Genomic DNA, 16,777 nt, shown 5'->3' with positions numbered 1-16,777 from the left:
ATCTTGTACATGATAAAGGACTTTAAAATACAAGTGCAGAGATGACTCCAGTTGGACGCAGATTACCCCAATTACTTATAATGACCTATCTCTATGTGTAGATAAAAATACAAAAGTATTATTTTACACATTTGGAAGGTATGGTGAAAGCAAATGGGATGATGTAATTGAAGTTGAGCTTGGAGTTTAGTTATGTATTCCTGCTATTCCTGTCATCCTTATATTTAAAATTAAAATCTACAAAGTCTGCTGTAAAGCCACAGGAATGTCTAATTCTTTAAACTGGCACTCACATGCAGATCACTGAATCCTTTGATACCATAGTAAAAATGAAAACAAATAAGTTTATCCAACAATCTCCAGGGCTTTACAATAAAATCAATCCAAATTCAGCACAAGCGAAGCTCAATTTAATGCATCCTCTGGGTTATCTAACAAGCACAAAACTTCACAGCAGCTCCTAGATCCTCACAACTAGCAATTTATAGGCTTAATTTATTGCCAGACACAATATGAAATCAGACTACTCAACCCTGGGGCAGAGGAATAGCTTATTGAATTGGCTGCTCCAGGTGGAATTCCACCAGTTTAGCCTGTACGTTAAAACTAATGGATTTCTTCAAAATGGAAATTAAAAGCCAGTCTTCTGAGGAAGTGTTTTTAAAATAATTGTCCTTTGTGACTGGGATGCCAAGAACAACATTTGAGAAGATACATACCCATCACAGTGGTGCAGTAAATAAATTTGGGCATGGCCTTTTGTGAGCTATTGTTTTGTTTTCAAGGGCTTGGTGGTGGGAAGTCCAATTACTCTACAGACAAGTTATCACTGATACATCTGAGAATCGGAAGGGTTTCATCAAGTGCATTTTCAGGTCCAGTTATCTTTTGTTATCAATGAAATTCTGCAGAGGTTATATCAACAGGAAACAGTCCTTATCAGTGGCCCAACTTTGTTTTAAAGACAGATTAGAAGAGGTTTTGTAGACACTAAAGATCAGGGAGCGGGCAGAAGGTTACAAGGAAGTCCTGAGGGAAGGACTTGTTCCCTAAATAGGTTTTTTCCACAGACGAGCTTGTAAATTCAGGTTTTGAAGGCCCTTAGAAGAAGAAAAATAATATGGTGAATAAAAGTATTTGCATAGGCAGAAATAAAAGCTATTTCACAAGCTGAGAAACATGACTATTTCCTCCTAAGGCCCTGGGCAGGTAAGTTCAAGAAGCATGAAGGGCAACCAGTAACAGCAGCGTGTTTTAGGCAGCTGTTGAAACCCAAGTGCTGCCATCCCTCTCTCCACCAAGTCCCACACAAGCCAGAAAGTGTCGTTAGATGGCAGCCGTGCTCCACGCAACAACCGAGAGCCCAGCGTTGCAGACAACAGTCCCCAAGTACACCGAGATATTTTTCCTAAGGCGGCATTATCACTTCAGTGAACTGATTTCGGCACGCTTAGCAGGCTCTGTTTATACCGCAGTCACTTCTCTGAGCAGAGCTCATAATCATGCCCCTTGCTGGCGCTAGAATGGGAGGTTGAGATGCCTACAGCAATATCCTTGCATCCAGTTCAGTGTCTTGTCAGGACACCGATCCCTCTTCTGCTACAGGCACACAGCTATCTATCGTAGCTGAAATTTCCGTATAATCATAAGGCTGTATGAGTTGAAGCTTTAGGAAAAGCATTTAATATCCCAAGGTTTGCGATACGGTTGGAAAACAGTCAGGAGTGAAAATAAAAGAATGGATGGGAAGGGAAAAATCTCACAGTGTCAGACAGGGAAAGTGAGGTTAGTGGGAGCTGGAAGGAAGAGCCTGCTAGCATGGAGATGCTTCGGGAAGTTTAAAACAACAAAAGAAATGAGAGGAGGAAAAAGCATCGGAGCAGAGGAAGAAAGATGATGAGATTTAGAAAGAAGTGTGAGACTTACTGTGTGGAGGAAAAAAAAAAAAAGTACAAAGGCAAGAACAGCACACATTTTTCCCTTCACCATGGTCACAATAAAGGGCCTTCAAGAAATATCCATGCCCAGAGATGTATTCATATTGCTCCAGCAGTTTTTGCTGAGTGTCATTCTACGCACCATGCCATAATTCACTAAGTTATAATTCCCCATGCTGTTACTGTTACATGAGCAACAGCACCCATGCACGGTGAACACCAGTTTATTTACCTGTCCCTTGGTACTTAAATATTGCTCGAAATGTTTATCTTAATCATAGAGCTACCATTTTTAAAGATCGGCAGCTGACTCCCCCATAACAAAGCCCTGCCTTTTCTATATTGAATATAAAGGCTGCTTCTGATTGTTCACAGGGATAGGCTTAGTCCAACTTTTTTTTTATGATAATTATAAGGAAAAAATTTATTTTATTATTTTTTAACTTCAGTTTAACCACTTCTATTTGCTTGTAAGAGTTCTGGACTAAAGCTCATGGAAAAAAGGATTATTTTATTTGAGATCCCATTTGGATTTTTGTATCTGAAAGTTTCCTTTATTTATTTATTTATTTATTTATTTATTTATTTATTTATTTATTTACACCCATAATTGAAGCATACTGGATCTTACTTTTGCAAATTCCTATAGCAATGTATTTTGGTCCATTCTATCCATCTCCAATAGTATCAAGAAAATTCTAAATGCAGAGTTAGTCTTGAATATTTTTTCTCCCTGAACTGGACACTGATGACCAGAATACATGAAAAATATATAACCTGGACAGAGTTCTGAAAATTGCACATAGGCTTCAGAATTAATTTCTCTAAATCAAAATGCTTACATTGGAATTACTTTTTTTTTTTTTTTTTTTTTTTTTGGTCTTGGATCTTGTTAACACTAGTTTGAATAGCTTGATCAAGTCTTTGGCATCTGACGTGATTTTTTTTTTTCACAAAAATTGCATTTATATTTACAACTAATAGGACTGGAAAGTTCTTGGGATGTAGTTTTATTCTGGGATATAGTTTTAGAAGTATAATTGTTTAAATCTAGAGACCAATGTTGTATAGCCATAAAAACATGGGAGGAAGAGAGGGAACTATTTCAACAAATTTACAGCTAACTACTTGTTGCAAGTTCTTGTCCTTGCAACAAGCAGAGCAGGAACAGGGTGATACTGGATTGTAATTATATGCAAGCCATCTGGTGCTAAAGATGTTAATTGCACAACACTTGAGTAACAAGGTATGCATATTTCTGATAATAAATGGGATATTATGCTGATTAAAAAAATATAAATAAACTTTGAATGATTATCATCATTGTTTATTCAAAGATTCATACAGAAGAACTCCTGAAAACCCGATTGCTCACTTCGAAGAGTTAACAGATTAAGAGATATGCTTTTCCTGTATAAACAGACGGACAATTTCTGTGGGTTATTCCAGATTAATCTGCATTTTTGTTACTTTATTTCTTTTCAGTTTAGGGCCCTCCCTCACTCCCGGTCAAATCAATAGAACAACTGTCTTGAATTTGGAGTGGACACAGTGCTAATAATGAAGCAGGCCTCACAAGGCAGCAAGGCTAAGTAGAATAGCATGCTTCTTCCGTCTTCTTTCAGCCCGGGACTTCCTTCTGCACTTGACAAACATGGGTTGTTCTAGAGAACAACAGAGACATATTGTTCTTGCTTCCTGCAAGGTGATGTAACTGCAGCGCTGAATGGATTAACACTGATTTTGTGTTTTGTGGAAAACTGCTTTATTTAGGAAAACACTCATTGCCATTCTGACTGTAGCAAGAAACAATAACCTACTGTATATTGCAGATTAGCAAATATTAACTTTCCCTTGTAAATTAGTCTTTCGTTTGCTCGTCATCTTCCCACCCCATTTACCCATTCCTTATCAGCAGAAGCAAATGCCAGGCGTATCTCGTTGAAAATGGGGACTGATCAACGCAAACACAAGCAGAGCTACTGAAGGTACCACAGTGACTAATTTTTCTTGATTATTCCAGAATGTATCCTCTTCCTACAGCAGTCATGGAAAACAGTGGTATAGGAACAGGCTTAGTGCCAGCAAGTTGATCTGCCTCCGCAAAATCAATTGTAATAGGATGGACCTATTGATATGCCATATTAACATAATTGGGAATATATAGAGGGTGCAGTGAGGGTGGTGCTGGTTGGTTGCAGTGAGGAGGGTGTCAGTGTCTTGTCTCAAGCAACAAGTGATAGGACACGAGAAAACAGCCTCAGGTTGCACCAGGGGAGGTTTAGATCGGGGATCAGGAATAATTTCTTCATGGAAGGGGGGGTTTGGCATTGGAACGGGCTGCCCAGGGAGCTGGGGGAGCCTGCATCCCTGGAGGTATTTAAAAGCTGTGGCACTAGGGGATGTGGTTCGGGGCCCTGAGAGTAGGCCATGTTGATGGACGTGATGATCTTGAATACCATTTCCAACCTGGGTGATCCAAAAGCTTTTACATTCCTCCTGTACCTACTTAACAGAATCCCTGGTCAAATAAATAAACGAGCAAAGAAAGCGATTTCATTCTTCTGTTTTGGCCCAGGAGCAGCGCAGAGCTCTGAAACTCGCTCGGAGCTCTCACGACACCTCACCCCAAACCCCACAGACCCTCTCTCCCTCGACGGCTTCCCCCACACCCAACCCCAGCCGCCGAAGCGCCGAGCCCCGGCCCTGAGGGGCCGCCCCCGGGCAGCAGCGGGCGGCTCTGGGCCGGCCCCGCAGGGCGGAGCGCGGCGCTGGGGCCGCCCCCGCTGGCCGCCCGTCGCCGTGCGGCTGCCGCCGGGGAGAGCCCTGCCGAGAGTGGGGCCGGGGGCACAGCCAGCGAGCCGGGGAGGAGGAAGGCGGAGGGGAGGGCGGCTGCTGCTGCTGCTGCTGTTGCTGTTGCTGCTGCCTGCCGGGGGCCGGCTCGCCGCGTGTCCCCGCGGCTGCCCGGGGGAAGCGATGGTGCCGGAGGCGGGCGCCGGCGCTCGCCCGCTGGGCTCCGGCAGCCCCCGCTGAGCCCCGCGGGGGAGCCCCGAGCCCCGGGCAGCAGCGCGCAGGGCGGCGCGGTGGCGGCTCCGCAGGGATGAGCGACGGCGGCGAGGGGACCGTCAGCTTCTCGCTGCCCGGGCCCCCCCCAGGAGGCGGCGGCGGCGGCGAGGAGGGGCTCGGCCGGCGGGGGCAGGGGACCGAGCCCTGGGGCGACGACGGGGCCGGTGGCAGCGGTGGCATCGCGGCGAGAGCCAAGGGCGGCGGGCGTCGGACGGCGGTCACCTACGTGATCAACGAGGCCAGCCAGGGGCCGCTGCTGGCGGCCGAGAGCGGCGCCCTGCAGAGCCTGAGGGAGGCGTGCGAGGCGGTGGGCGCCACGCTGGAGACGCTGCACTTCGGCAAGCTGGACTTCGGCGAGACCGCCGTGCTCGACCGCTTCTACAACGCCGGTGAGAGGGGGCCGGAGGGACGGGATGGAGGGGTGGAGGGATGGAGGGGTGGCCCATGCTTAAAAACAGCAGCCGGAAAGTTTCTCCTGAATATTTTTCTTCTTAATTTTCCGCGACTCTGAACTTATTTTGTGGTGTGTCTCTACGTGCATGCAGCGCTTTGGCAAGTGAGCATTTACAAAGTTTCGGCTGTAGCTGTCTCCTCTCCTGTGGAAGAGGAAAAAAATAATAATAATAAAATAAATATCTGGACTGTCAGCCCTGTCCACACAAGACTGAGCAGCGTGGACATGCATGTGCACGTCATCTATCTGAAACACCAAGCGCTTTGCTTGGTCCCTGAGCTGGATGGCTCCGCAGCCGTGGGCATGTCGTGCCCTGCAGTTCTTACAGATCTGTGGCCTTAGAGGTGGTGTTCCCAAAAGTCAGAGGAGCTGTGCTCACAGACAGAAATAGGAAGGGCACAGAGCTTCATTAGAGAGCCTATACTCTCCACGTGACAGGTAAGAGAGGCTTAAAAATTTTAGGAGCTTCAGTACCTCTTAACTGTAGGGCAGGTACAACCCGAGAGTCTCATTGGAAGGTGTATCCTATCCTCACGGATTATCTGAATTATCTGTGATGTTCGTGTGCTTCTTGTTCATTAGTTTTCAGACTGGTCTGTGCAATAGGCGGGGTCTCCATAGTTCACAAAGGCTTTTCTTGTAATGGGAGATTTGACTTGAAGTGGGCCCCTTCTAATTCTGGCAGTAGGCGTCTGGCGTCTAGCACTACATAACTGCACGCTTATGTAATATAACATTTCTTATTTCGATGGGTTTTGAGCAAACTCTGTGCTGCGAAGAGCAGGACGTAGAAGTTTGTCTGCTCGCGATCTATTCCGTGCTGTGAGAGCTGCTGCCTAAAAGCTACGTTGTGGTGTTGGCTGTGAGGCTGGAACTTAAGTCTAGGAGGGTCTGTGGGTTTTCACATTTCTGCATCCAATATATATTTTTAAGAACTAGTTGTTCTACTGGCTGAAAATTTCTGAAAAAAAAAAAAATAAAAATTATGGCTCCCAGGTTAGGAACAGAAAAGCACTGAAGAGTAGAAGCTGTGTAAGCTGAAAAATGCAAATGGGGAGCAGTGTAGGGAACAAAATTGACATGGTCACAAAGGGTGTATTTATTCCACAGTTTGTTTTCTGTTTCAGTTGTCTTCCTTCCACTGGGGTGGAAAGGAAGCATTTGGAGATGGCAAATATAAACTCCTTCCCAGTATCCCTTCTCGTTCTCTATCTTGCAATGTGCTTTCAGTGATCAAAGATGTTAGTGATAAGGTAAAGAATTATCTGCACACTCCACTATTTAAAAAACTGTAGTGCATTACAGTAGTACAGCATGGCTGAACATCAAGTAAGATTTTAACAGTAAAATGACTTCCAATTTACGTAATGGTTAATTGGTTTCATTCAAGGTACTGAGTCTTACTAGACTCAGTGTAAGGGGCAATTAAGTCATGAGAGTAAGGAATGATGTGATGGAGCGTATTACTGTGTTTGAATGAGATAAAAGCAATAAATCTCTCAACTCTTGAAGTGTGTACAAATGAACTGGGATTTGGGGGAGGGGGAGAGAGGCAGTAGATGCAGGATAACTTTATCTGCCCATTATCAAGCCTTCCCTTTCCTAATGTCTTCTTTGTGCTCCTTCCCTTTCCTAATGTCTTCTTTGTGCTTTGTATAATGTAGTGTGAACTCCTGGTGATCTCTGATGGCTCACTTCATACCTTTCACTGCTCCAAAGAGAATTTTGGGAAGTATTAAATAAAAGAAAATCTAATCTCAGATGTAAATACTCATCATCCTGTCTAAATTTGGATTAGCCTGCTCATAATCTTCTTCAGCTGGCTTCCGTCAAGTGATGGTGCTTAAATGCTGAGACATAATTAGAAATACATATGAACAGTGAGTAGGTCCTAGCTAAGTATAATGGAACCTTTCAAGCACCAAATATTAAGAATTAGCCTATTCTAGCACTTCGTCGTGCATGATTTAAAGTCTGCTTGATTTAAAAAAAAAAAAAAAGCCTCATGAGAAGCAAGTGTGGAAACAGCCTTAGTAACTGTTGGAACATTTCATACTTTTCCCACCACTTAGAAGGAGTAAGGTGAAAAAGGGAAAAATCAGTCCGATTTCTTGCAGAACCCAATGTATATGGGGTTGGCCAGCTGTCTCAGGAGCTGTTTTTTTCCATGAAGACAGTATTTTTTTCTCATCTGTGTTGAGCTCTTGCAGTTCAATTACAGGTCGCTGAAATCCAGCGTAATTTCTAAACAGTTCAAGAATGTTTAAAGAGTCAGAGAGATGCCAAAATACCAAAATACAGTAGAGAAGCCTATCTACAGTGCTGTGTTCTGAAAGTTGAAATACATTACTATTAAAGGATATTTTTTCCACATTATAATGACTTGATATTCATATCCTGTTTTTATTTTTTTTTTAAATGGAGCCATAAATGAGTATAGATTACTTAGTTTCTTTGGTTAAGCAATTCATTTTTTTTCATTTGTTTTTTAGGCAACTGTAATTAGGATGATTTGCTTATTGTACAGATCCTTAACTGGTCATTTAGCGTTACACAAATGCATCCAGGGCTAGCTGAACAGTGTCCTTTTTTTAAAAAAAAGGAACAAATATAAAAGGAAAAACTGACATGAATCAGTAATCTGGGTCAGCCCTTCAGGAGAGGAAGGTGCTCTAAATTGAGGTGAATTCTTCACAGAGACTTTTAGGTTGAGGCAGGTTTTTTGCCAAGTTGACAGAAATGTTTCATGTGACTCGTAATCTGACGCTTTTAGAAATTGCATCAATTTTAAAGTGCAGGGTAAGTTAGGGGTGAGTGTTCAGCTGACTAGCAAAACAAGTAGCGTACAAGTGTCCAAGCTGGGATAATTAATGCACGCAGGTTTCTGGGATGACCTGTACTGTACAGCACTCTGACCTCTACAAGAAGGGAGACCACAGCTTTAATCTTGTACTTTGGGGGGAAATTGGATGCACCTTGAGGAATGAGAGAGAAACTTCATTGGAAATTTGTCTTACTCTGAAGTACCTTGCACTGTCTTTTGAAGCAACTTGCATTGACTGCTTCTAGTGCATGGGCACAGGGATCATTTGTTTACTATTTTCAGGTGTGTTCCTCCTCCTTGTCTGCCTTGCAAGGTTATTTTTTTTTTTTGAAGATTGGTAATTTGTCAGAAGTACAATATCAGGCATTCTGACTTTGTGTACAATCTCAGAGGGACTAATGGGAGATAAGAGAACGTGTACTTGGTGACTGAGGAGAATCTGGGTTTTCTAAGCTGTAGTTGCTTGTTTTTAAGATGGTTCTCAAGCTAAGCAACTTGACTGATGTACTTGTCATACAGTTATCTCCTTGTAGCCTTTATATTGTGTTATACTAGAGCATCCCCTGTTCTTCAACATCGTATGCTCAGGTTTCATGGGTTGGTGGCCCTTGTGATGTTACTTTGTACTGCCACTTCTGTGTAGGGCTACTGAGATAGTTCTCTGTAACAGTGCTGACTGACTAAAACAGCATTCATCAAATAACAAATAATAAAATGGATTCAGGTTGTTCTCGTTGCTTCTGGAATTTGGTATCACTCGTTTCTCACAAGCGTCAGCTCAGTGGGCTTAAAAACATACAGTGTGGTATGTTTGGGGAGCTTAGGGAAATGGTTTAGTGGGGACTGTTAGCGTTAGGTCAGAGGTTGGACTCGATGACCTTGAGGTCTCTTCCAACCTAGAAAATCCTGTGATTCTGTGATCTTGGCTCACAAAATGACAATTGTCGGAGAGCCAGTACAGTCACTGGTGTTCAGATGAGGTTCTACATCTGAACCTTTTCTGCAGACTTTATAGAGCTTGTGTAGATGGTGTGCCTGTAAATGTTTATAAATGCACAGAAGTGAAATAAAGCAGAACCAGGGCTTGCTTGCCTTCCTGCAGTTTCTTCCCATTTTTCTCTAAGTACCCTAGATTCCGTGATGCTAAATTGTTCTTAAAGCGATTTATGGCTTTGTGACACACCGACACAGACTCTCTACTTAAACTCAAGAATTATTATTTTCAGAACTAGCGTTCTTGTTTCAAGCAGTTGACTTAAATGTATTCCCCAGTTAAAAAACAAAAAGCACATGCTTCCTACTAAGTTAGCTTTATGCAGGACCAAGAAAAATGGTCCCACAGAGAGACAAACTGCAAGTTTTCTTCTAATCCGTGTTGTCTCTCAGAACATGTAGTTTGCTCAGTAACTTATTTGCTGTACTTCCTGATTATTATTTTTTCACTTCACTGGGTTTCGTCAGCCACTTGAAATGCTGTACGTTCTTTCTGTGATTATGCAGCACTTGCATCCATCACTTAACTTACTGCTTGGGCACTCCCTTCTTCTACCTCTCAGTGCTGCTGAATCACCGCTGCCCTTTCTGTAGCATCATGACTGGAAAGTCCCTGTTGGGAATGGTGGTTCATTACATAGCTGAAGAAATTATCCTGATGCATCATTCTTCAGAGTTGAGAGCAACTACTTAAAAAAACATCTACCACCAATCTACCACCATCAGTGGAATTCATGCTGAAAGAGCTTTGCATTCCAGCAGCGCTGTGTTGCAAGTGATGAGTTGGAGCAAGAAATGCAGATTAATAATGCAGAGGGTGCACAGAGTTGATGATTGTAGCCATGCTCTCCAGATAGATAAGTCAGTGGTGAGGTATTACGGATACAGCATCTTTGTGTCTGCGTGTGTAGAGTACATTGTGACAATTAAATGGGGTTCAGAGATGGGTGGGTTGCAGAGCTTTTGACTGTGGATATTGAGCTCTAGGCTCTGTTAGGAGGTAACACTGGAAATTTCAACCCGTGAGACCTGGGTTCTCCTTCAGGCTTGGTGACTGGCCTGCTGTAGCAGCTCTGCTGTGTGGCAGGAGCTTCCCCTGGCCTTTCCCCAGGCTGAGGAAGATGTTGCCTTGCAGAGCATCTGGCTTGGGTGTCATCTGGGCACAGAAACCCTGATGGGGCTGGGAGTTCCCAACCACTTCTATAATGTAAATAGTATTAAGGGTGTGCTCTTGCAGTGCTTCCTGACTAAACCTCCCAGCGATACCAGTGAGACACTGGGATAGATGGTCCACGTTCAGACTTACGGATTATTTTTAGTTACTTTCTTTTGAAATGCTATCTTATCTGCTAAATGCATCAAGGTAATAGCACTAGTTTCTAAATATTATGTGTTACATATTAAAGTGTGAGGAAAAATGCAGGTTATGAAATTGTTAGGGTCTCTTAAAATACAGTAGAGATGTAAAGCTCATTGTGAGACATCTAGGTGAGAGGGCATCATGAAAGTATATTCCCCAATGGAAAAAGGGCTGAGTGAAGCTAGGTAAGTGTTTTTCTGAGAGAAAAACAGAAGGAAACCTTTGATTTTTATTTTTTTCCTCCTCCTGCAGTTTGTGTTTCTGTAGCTGTGAACAGGATGTGTCATGCAGAAGTGACTCCTGAACCTACCACAGCCATTATAAGAACTTGACTTCTCTTTTTTAGTCAGTTTCTAATGTAAAGAACCAGACTGGTTTGGCGCGAAAGGGGCTTTTAAAAGACCGTCTAGTGTCCTCCTGTGCCCCCAGTCCCTGCCAGAAGTAGGGACACAACCACACCAGGTTACCCCAAACCCCATCCAACCTGGGTTTGAACACTCCTACCAGTGGGGCATGCACAGCCTCTTTGGGCAACCTGTGCCAGTGCCTAATCAACCTTGTGGTTAAACAAACAAAACAAAAACAAACAAAACCAAATAATATCCTATTTAAATCTGTCCTCTTTCAACATGAAACTATTATCCCTTGACCTCTCACTGTAGGCCTCGGTGAAAAGTCTTCTACCCTCTTTCCTGAAAGGCCTCTTCAAGTACTGAAAGCCTGCAGTGAGGTCTCCCCGGAGCCACCTCTTCTCCAGGCTAAACAAACCCAGCTCTTTCAGCCTCTCTTCAGAGGCAATGCTTTCCAGGTCCCATGTCATTGAAGGCAGTTTGCCACTGGACTGCATTCAGCAGTTCCTTAACCAGGTGAAAGTTTGCTTTCCTAAATCCAAAGGCCTTAACTCTGCTCTGCCTGGCCCATGTCTGTGTCAGGAAGCAACAGGCCCTGTAAAGCTCCTCCTCTGGCTGGAGCACCTCAGCAGCGCTGTACCAAAAAGTCATACATGGAACAAGCTAAAGCAGAGCGAAACAAGTTGTCTAAAAAACTAAATGACTAACTAAAAATGGAAGAGACCCTAATACATCATTTAATGCCATTATCTCAGCAATTTAAGAGCATAATGGGCAGGAAAAATCAAATTAAGTTAATGAAGGGAAAGCTTCGGTTTTGTCACTTAGTTTTCTTCTGTCCCCCAGTAGAGAAGAGCCGAGTTTTAAGATTATTCTGTGGTGCTGGTTGTTCAAAACTTGTTCCTTTTATTTCCAGCCCCTTGGAACTGTCGCTGTTTAGCACTGCTGGATTCTCACGCGTAGGTGATCTGCCAGTCGTATTTGTATGCTATAACCAAAGAAACTAAAAAGCCTCAAAGGCTCAGCAACGATATGGATTTTGCACATCTATGTTAAATAAAAATGAAATTGTTGGCTGGGATTCTTGCCTTTCATAATAGGCTCCCCGCTTCACATTGTCCCAGAACATCTCCTGTTCGCTGTGGTCTCCTGCAGCTTATTTTGTATGGCCTCTCTGGGGGTTTATTTTGAGTGCTACAGATAGACTCAGAAATACATTTATTAGCAGGAGATGGCATAAGCAGTCAGTGAAGACTTTTTGTGCAGCAGAACATGTGTGTGACAGCTGACGGTGCAATCTGTTTTGATAACTGGGGAATCTTCCAATAACCACTGACAGGTAAATACCTGTAAGAAGCTTGAATTGTTTGTATTCAGAGAGAAAATGATCCTCGGGCTAAGCTTGAGATACAAGCACGGGCTGCTTCTTTTTGTTGTATATTACTTTTTTTCCTCTGAGAACTGAATTCACTCCTTGATTGGAGTGGCTGTAATCCTCGGTTCGGTTATGAAGAGCTGCTGATCAGCCCATAACAATGGCAAGTCAAAGCTGAATTCTGTCCTAAATCATGCCCGCTTTCATGAATAACCTTTAGGATATGTTTAGATGCAGCGTGGGGCTTAGAGATTTCCCACAGACGGGCTCATTTGAAATCGGTGGGAATCGGTGCTCTCTCAGATCCCACAAGAAGCGTACACTTTAATGTAGGTACGAGATGCCCATGTGAAAATTTGGCTCTGCGTTTCTTCCTTACGTAATAAAGTAAATGAGTTGCTCTGGGGCTTCCTTGCTGATGGCATCCGTGGATGTCTCTTGCGGAGTGTGCTTTGGGTGAGTAAGCAGCTGCTGCTTTTAGCGGCGACGACAGCTTCCCAGTGATGTCTTCACAAAAGAGTTACACGCAGCTCCTGCAGAGAGTTTCCTGTGATCTTTTCCCCTTTATGCAATGCCTGCCTGACGCAGGTGTAACTGTGCTTTCAGTACAGTCTTTCTGGCTCACTGGGGTCTAGAGACTGAAACCCGTAGTCTGGACCGTAAAGGTACAGGTTAAATAATTACCAAGAGCTTGATGTTCTTCATCACCCTCTCATGGTCTTGAGCACTGACAATTTTGTAGAGCTGCTCTTCTGTCAGAAGCACATCAAATCACTTTTGTGAGCATAGCACAGAAAACTCTGGGGAATGAATGAGGAAGATCCAGTGATGTACCAAAAGGAAAGGAACATCTGTAAGACTGCAGGAATTCATTTGTGATTCTGGCCCTCATGCCTGGGATAACCTCATCCAGTTATGTTGACACAGGAGCAGAGTGCTTCATTTAACTCCACTGTAGAGGCACATCCATAGATTAAAAATTCCTGCTTCTGCTGTTCCACCTTCAATTCAATTTTTGCAGCTACACAGGCTTTTAAAAGCGTGATGGTGCTGTTCTGTCCCTTTAGAAAATATACTTATGCTAGATATATGGCTTTTTTTTGTTGTTTGTTTTATTGGTTTATTACTGCATTTCAATGCAGTATTTACGATAAGGTTACTGCAGGAAGGCTGAGTACAGGTGATTCATATGAAAACAAATTGTCTTTAATCTGGATGTATGTATGGTCATCATTGCTTCTGCTTCTACGTACTAGCAGTAGCGTGGCGTGCTGGTAAAAGCTGGGATTTTGGCTGTGCTCCATCTTCTCTTGCCCCTTGCAGCTTGCACAGTCGATAGAGCGACATGTGGCATCCGTAGGGAAGGGCAGAAGCTATTTGCTTCCTGAGCACAGCCTTGCCTTCCAGATCCCAGTTGGAAGTGGGAAGAACTGGGAACCCCTCCAGGTCTCCTTTGGAGCAGGATTAGGTCAGTTCCAAACACCATCAGAATTCCTGGGGCAAGTGCAACTGCAAAAGGATCGGCAACACTGTCCTGGTCGCTTCTACTAGAAAATAATTGGTTGTTATCCGTGTAAATAAACTGAAGTCCTGTGTGTTTATGTTATCTGTTTCCTTTGTTTTCTGCAGAGCTGAAGTCCACTGGTTATTCACACAGTAATAAATATAATTAATAAGATAGCTGGAGTCCCTTAATGTGCGGTCTCTTACAGGGGTTTTCTGTGACCTTGCAAATCATGCAATTTGCTGTGATACAAGTACTTGCTTTGGCTTACAGTGATGTTACATATTGAAGCGGGTAAAGTTCCCTGATTAATCTTATTCAATATTTGTATATTATATTTCAAAACTGCATTAGTTTACCATAGTTGAAAGCCCATGCCACTCTACCTTCCACAATCGATTTTATGGGTGTATGCTCATACCTACAGAGAGGAACAGAGCTTCATAAACATGTACCTATTTATTTACTTTGAGACTGCATAACTCAAAAGTTTGACAGCTTCTTTTTTTTGGAGCTTTTTTTATTCTTATGTCTTTCAGGGTTGTCACTGAAGTTGAGAATTTTCCTGATATATTAACCAGGAGTAACAGCTCTGGATGTAGTATGGTGCATATGAAACATTACAGGACAAACAGCAAAATTGATGCTTCCAAAGCATCTTGTGGAATTACAGCATTGCTGTACAAAGCAGGATTATTATCTTACTGTTGTTTTTTTTTTAAAGCGACTCCATAGGTACTTAGGGAGGGAGGGCAGGAGGAGAGGAGGAAGAATGCATTCCCTAGAGCTGCAGCTCTAAAGGGAGGAGGAAAGGAAAGGTTTTAAGGCATTATTATCCTTTTCTTGAGAGTAGGCTGATGCAGTCAGTGCTATTATCTTTTAAGAAAGTGCTCGGATCTTGCAGCATCACCTGTTTCTGGTTTGTTCACGAGGGATTATGCTCTTCCTTACCCATAGAGTGAGCAGAGGGCTCTTTGTTCCTATTCCATTCACTCTCACAGACTGAGGGCAGCGGGGGTATTATTAGAGCCACAGAAAGCCATCTCTAGTGGTGATGTCTGAACTTGACGTGGCCTTGGTCTGTAACTTCACATCCAGACTCCTAACTGAAGAAGGAGGGAGACAGCCTGTGACTTCTGAACCCTCTGGCATGGGTTAGAGCTGGCAGTGAGTGGTGTGTGCTGGGATCTGGGACATCCTTCTCCCAGCCTGGGACTGATACAGACAGCAGTGTTCAGGGCCAGGCTGCGTGGTGCAGCCCAGTCCTGCTGTAGCTTTTGGCTGGATCAGTCTCCAGGTATATGGCAGAATTTGCTGTTTGCAGGCAAGTTGTCAGCATCTCATGGGCTGGATGTAGCTACTGCTCAAAGACTTGTGTTGAAGCTTTACTCCATTGCATTTATTTCTTTGAGGCTTAATAACTGGAGTTCTTGGAGATCACTAAGCGTGAAGCAGTTTTAACTTGGTTTGAATACCTCAACACAGTTGAGTGTATTTCACAATTTTGAGGAAAATGGAGAAAGTGTTTGAAGTATATATTCTGAAAATGTTCCACAAAAGAAGAAAGAAAATAAGGGTTCTTGCCAGTAATTCCGTTACCACAGCCCATGATCTCCCTTTTCCAGCTGATGCAAGGGGGCCAAAATGCAATAAAAGCACTAGGAAAATGGACTAAGCCTAAAGTGAGAGCTTCTGTAGCACACCGTGCCAGATGGGTGTGTAACTGGAAGACTTCCAGTCCCTTTTGTTGGTTAACTGCTTGCGTTTTGCTCTGTTGCCTGCAGTGTCCCAGGAGTGTCTCTGCTTTGAATGATCAGTGTGTCGACAACCTGATATTTTGCCTTTATTTCTTCTCTGTTCACATACTTTAAGAACAGCTCCAATGGAAAGATTTCCTGGGAGGCAGACTTTCCAAGCCTGCTCGGTGGATTTCAGTTTCTGCTGTGACTGGTTGCAAAGTGTCAGGTGCCTGCCTTCAGGATTTGGTTCTGTTTACAGGAAATTACATTTTCTGTATGTATTCCGGATTGAAGCTGTTGCTTTAGAGCTGCCACTATAGTAACTTCCAGCAGTATTTTTGCAGTAGAACTGTATCAGATGGCTGCTGCTAAAATGCCTGGATAACGTGGCATATTTTCAGGTGATCCTTAGAGGTGATAAGGAAATATGTACAAGTAAGGCAGCAATCCCTGCGATATGCACATCAGTGTTGGAAAGGTTATCGTCCTTATTGATGCTTCCCAATTGGTGCAGTGATAAGCAGGGGAAGATTAGCATACATGTAAAATCCAGTTTCGCATGGACTCTAATCTCAATAAATTAGAAGAGGTGGATGTACTGTCATCCTCTGAGGTGCAATCCTATAGCAGTTTAAGTGGATGAAGCATTGGATTAGCACGCTTCTTGCTTGCGCTGCTTTTAGTGCTCGTACAGTTTCATGGTCGGTGGGTCAGGGAGCTGGCACGAATGATGATATATTAACTCGTTCTTTCTTTTTAGTTAGCTTTCAGTTGAATAAGTTCTCTGAGCTGACGTACCGTGTTACAACACAACTTCCAGAGGACAGGCCAAGAGCAGGGCTGCAGCAACCTGAGTTAAGATTGCCTAAAGGTGTGGTTTTGTGTTATTCTTGATCCTGTCTGGTTGTGGGTTGCCTCATATCCTTTCCCCTTCCGGTAGGGGTGGCGAAGGAGGGGTGTATTTCGTGCTGGCTGTGCCAGCTGTTTTTTGCTTGCAGCCCGATGTTTTTCAGAAACCTTCAGTTCACAGAAAAGACCGAAAATTTAGTTCGGGTTTTGGTCTAGCTGGCACATGCTGACGCTCTCGTTCCAATTGCCTGAAAGTTCAAAGTTTCAGGCACCCCAGCTGAAACTGGTGGCTAACAAACGAGAACATCCCTGGGCACCAGCGCTTG

The 16,777-nt window shown here is 43.5% G+C and overlaps 1 protein-coding gene across 1 annotated transcript in view; it reads left to right on the top strand.

Annotated features, from left to right (window-relative positions):
• Window positions 1–4,833: 4,833 nt before the first annotated feature.
• Window positions 4,834–16,777, top strand: part of MAP3K5 (mitogen-activated protein kinase kinase kinase 5) — a 98,242-nt gene continuing 86,298 nt past the window's right edge. Inside the window, exon 1 of the mRNA XM_084283533.1 lies at window positions 4,834–5,392. Within this exon, the coding sequence (XP_084139659.1) occupies window positions 5,038–5,392 (355 nt within the window). The 5' untranslated portion in view covers window positions 4,834–5,037. The remainder of the gene's footprint in view (window positions 5,393–16,777) is intronic.

The sequence above is a fragment of the Netta rufina genome (assembly GCF_964035555.1).
Source record: "Netta rufina genome assembly, chromosome: 3".
NCBI lineage: Eukaryota > Metazoa > Chordata > Aves > Anseriformes > Anatidae > Netta > Netta rufina.
This window is presented reverse-complemented; position numbering and strand designations above follow the sequence as displayed.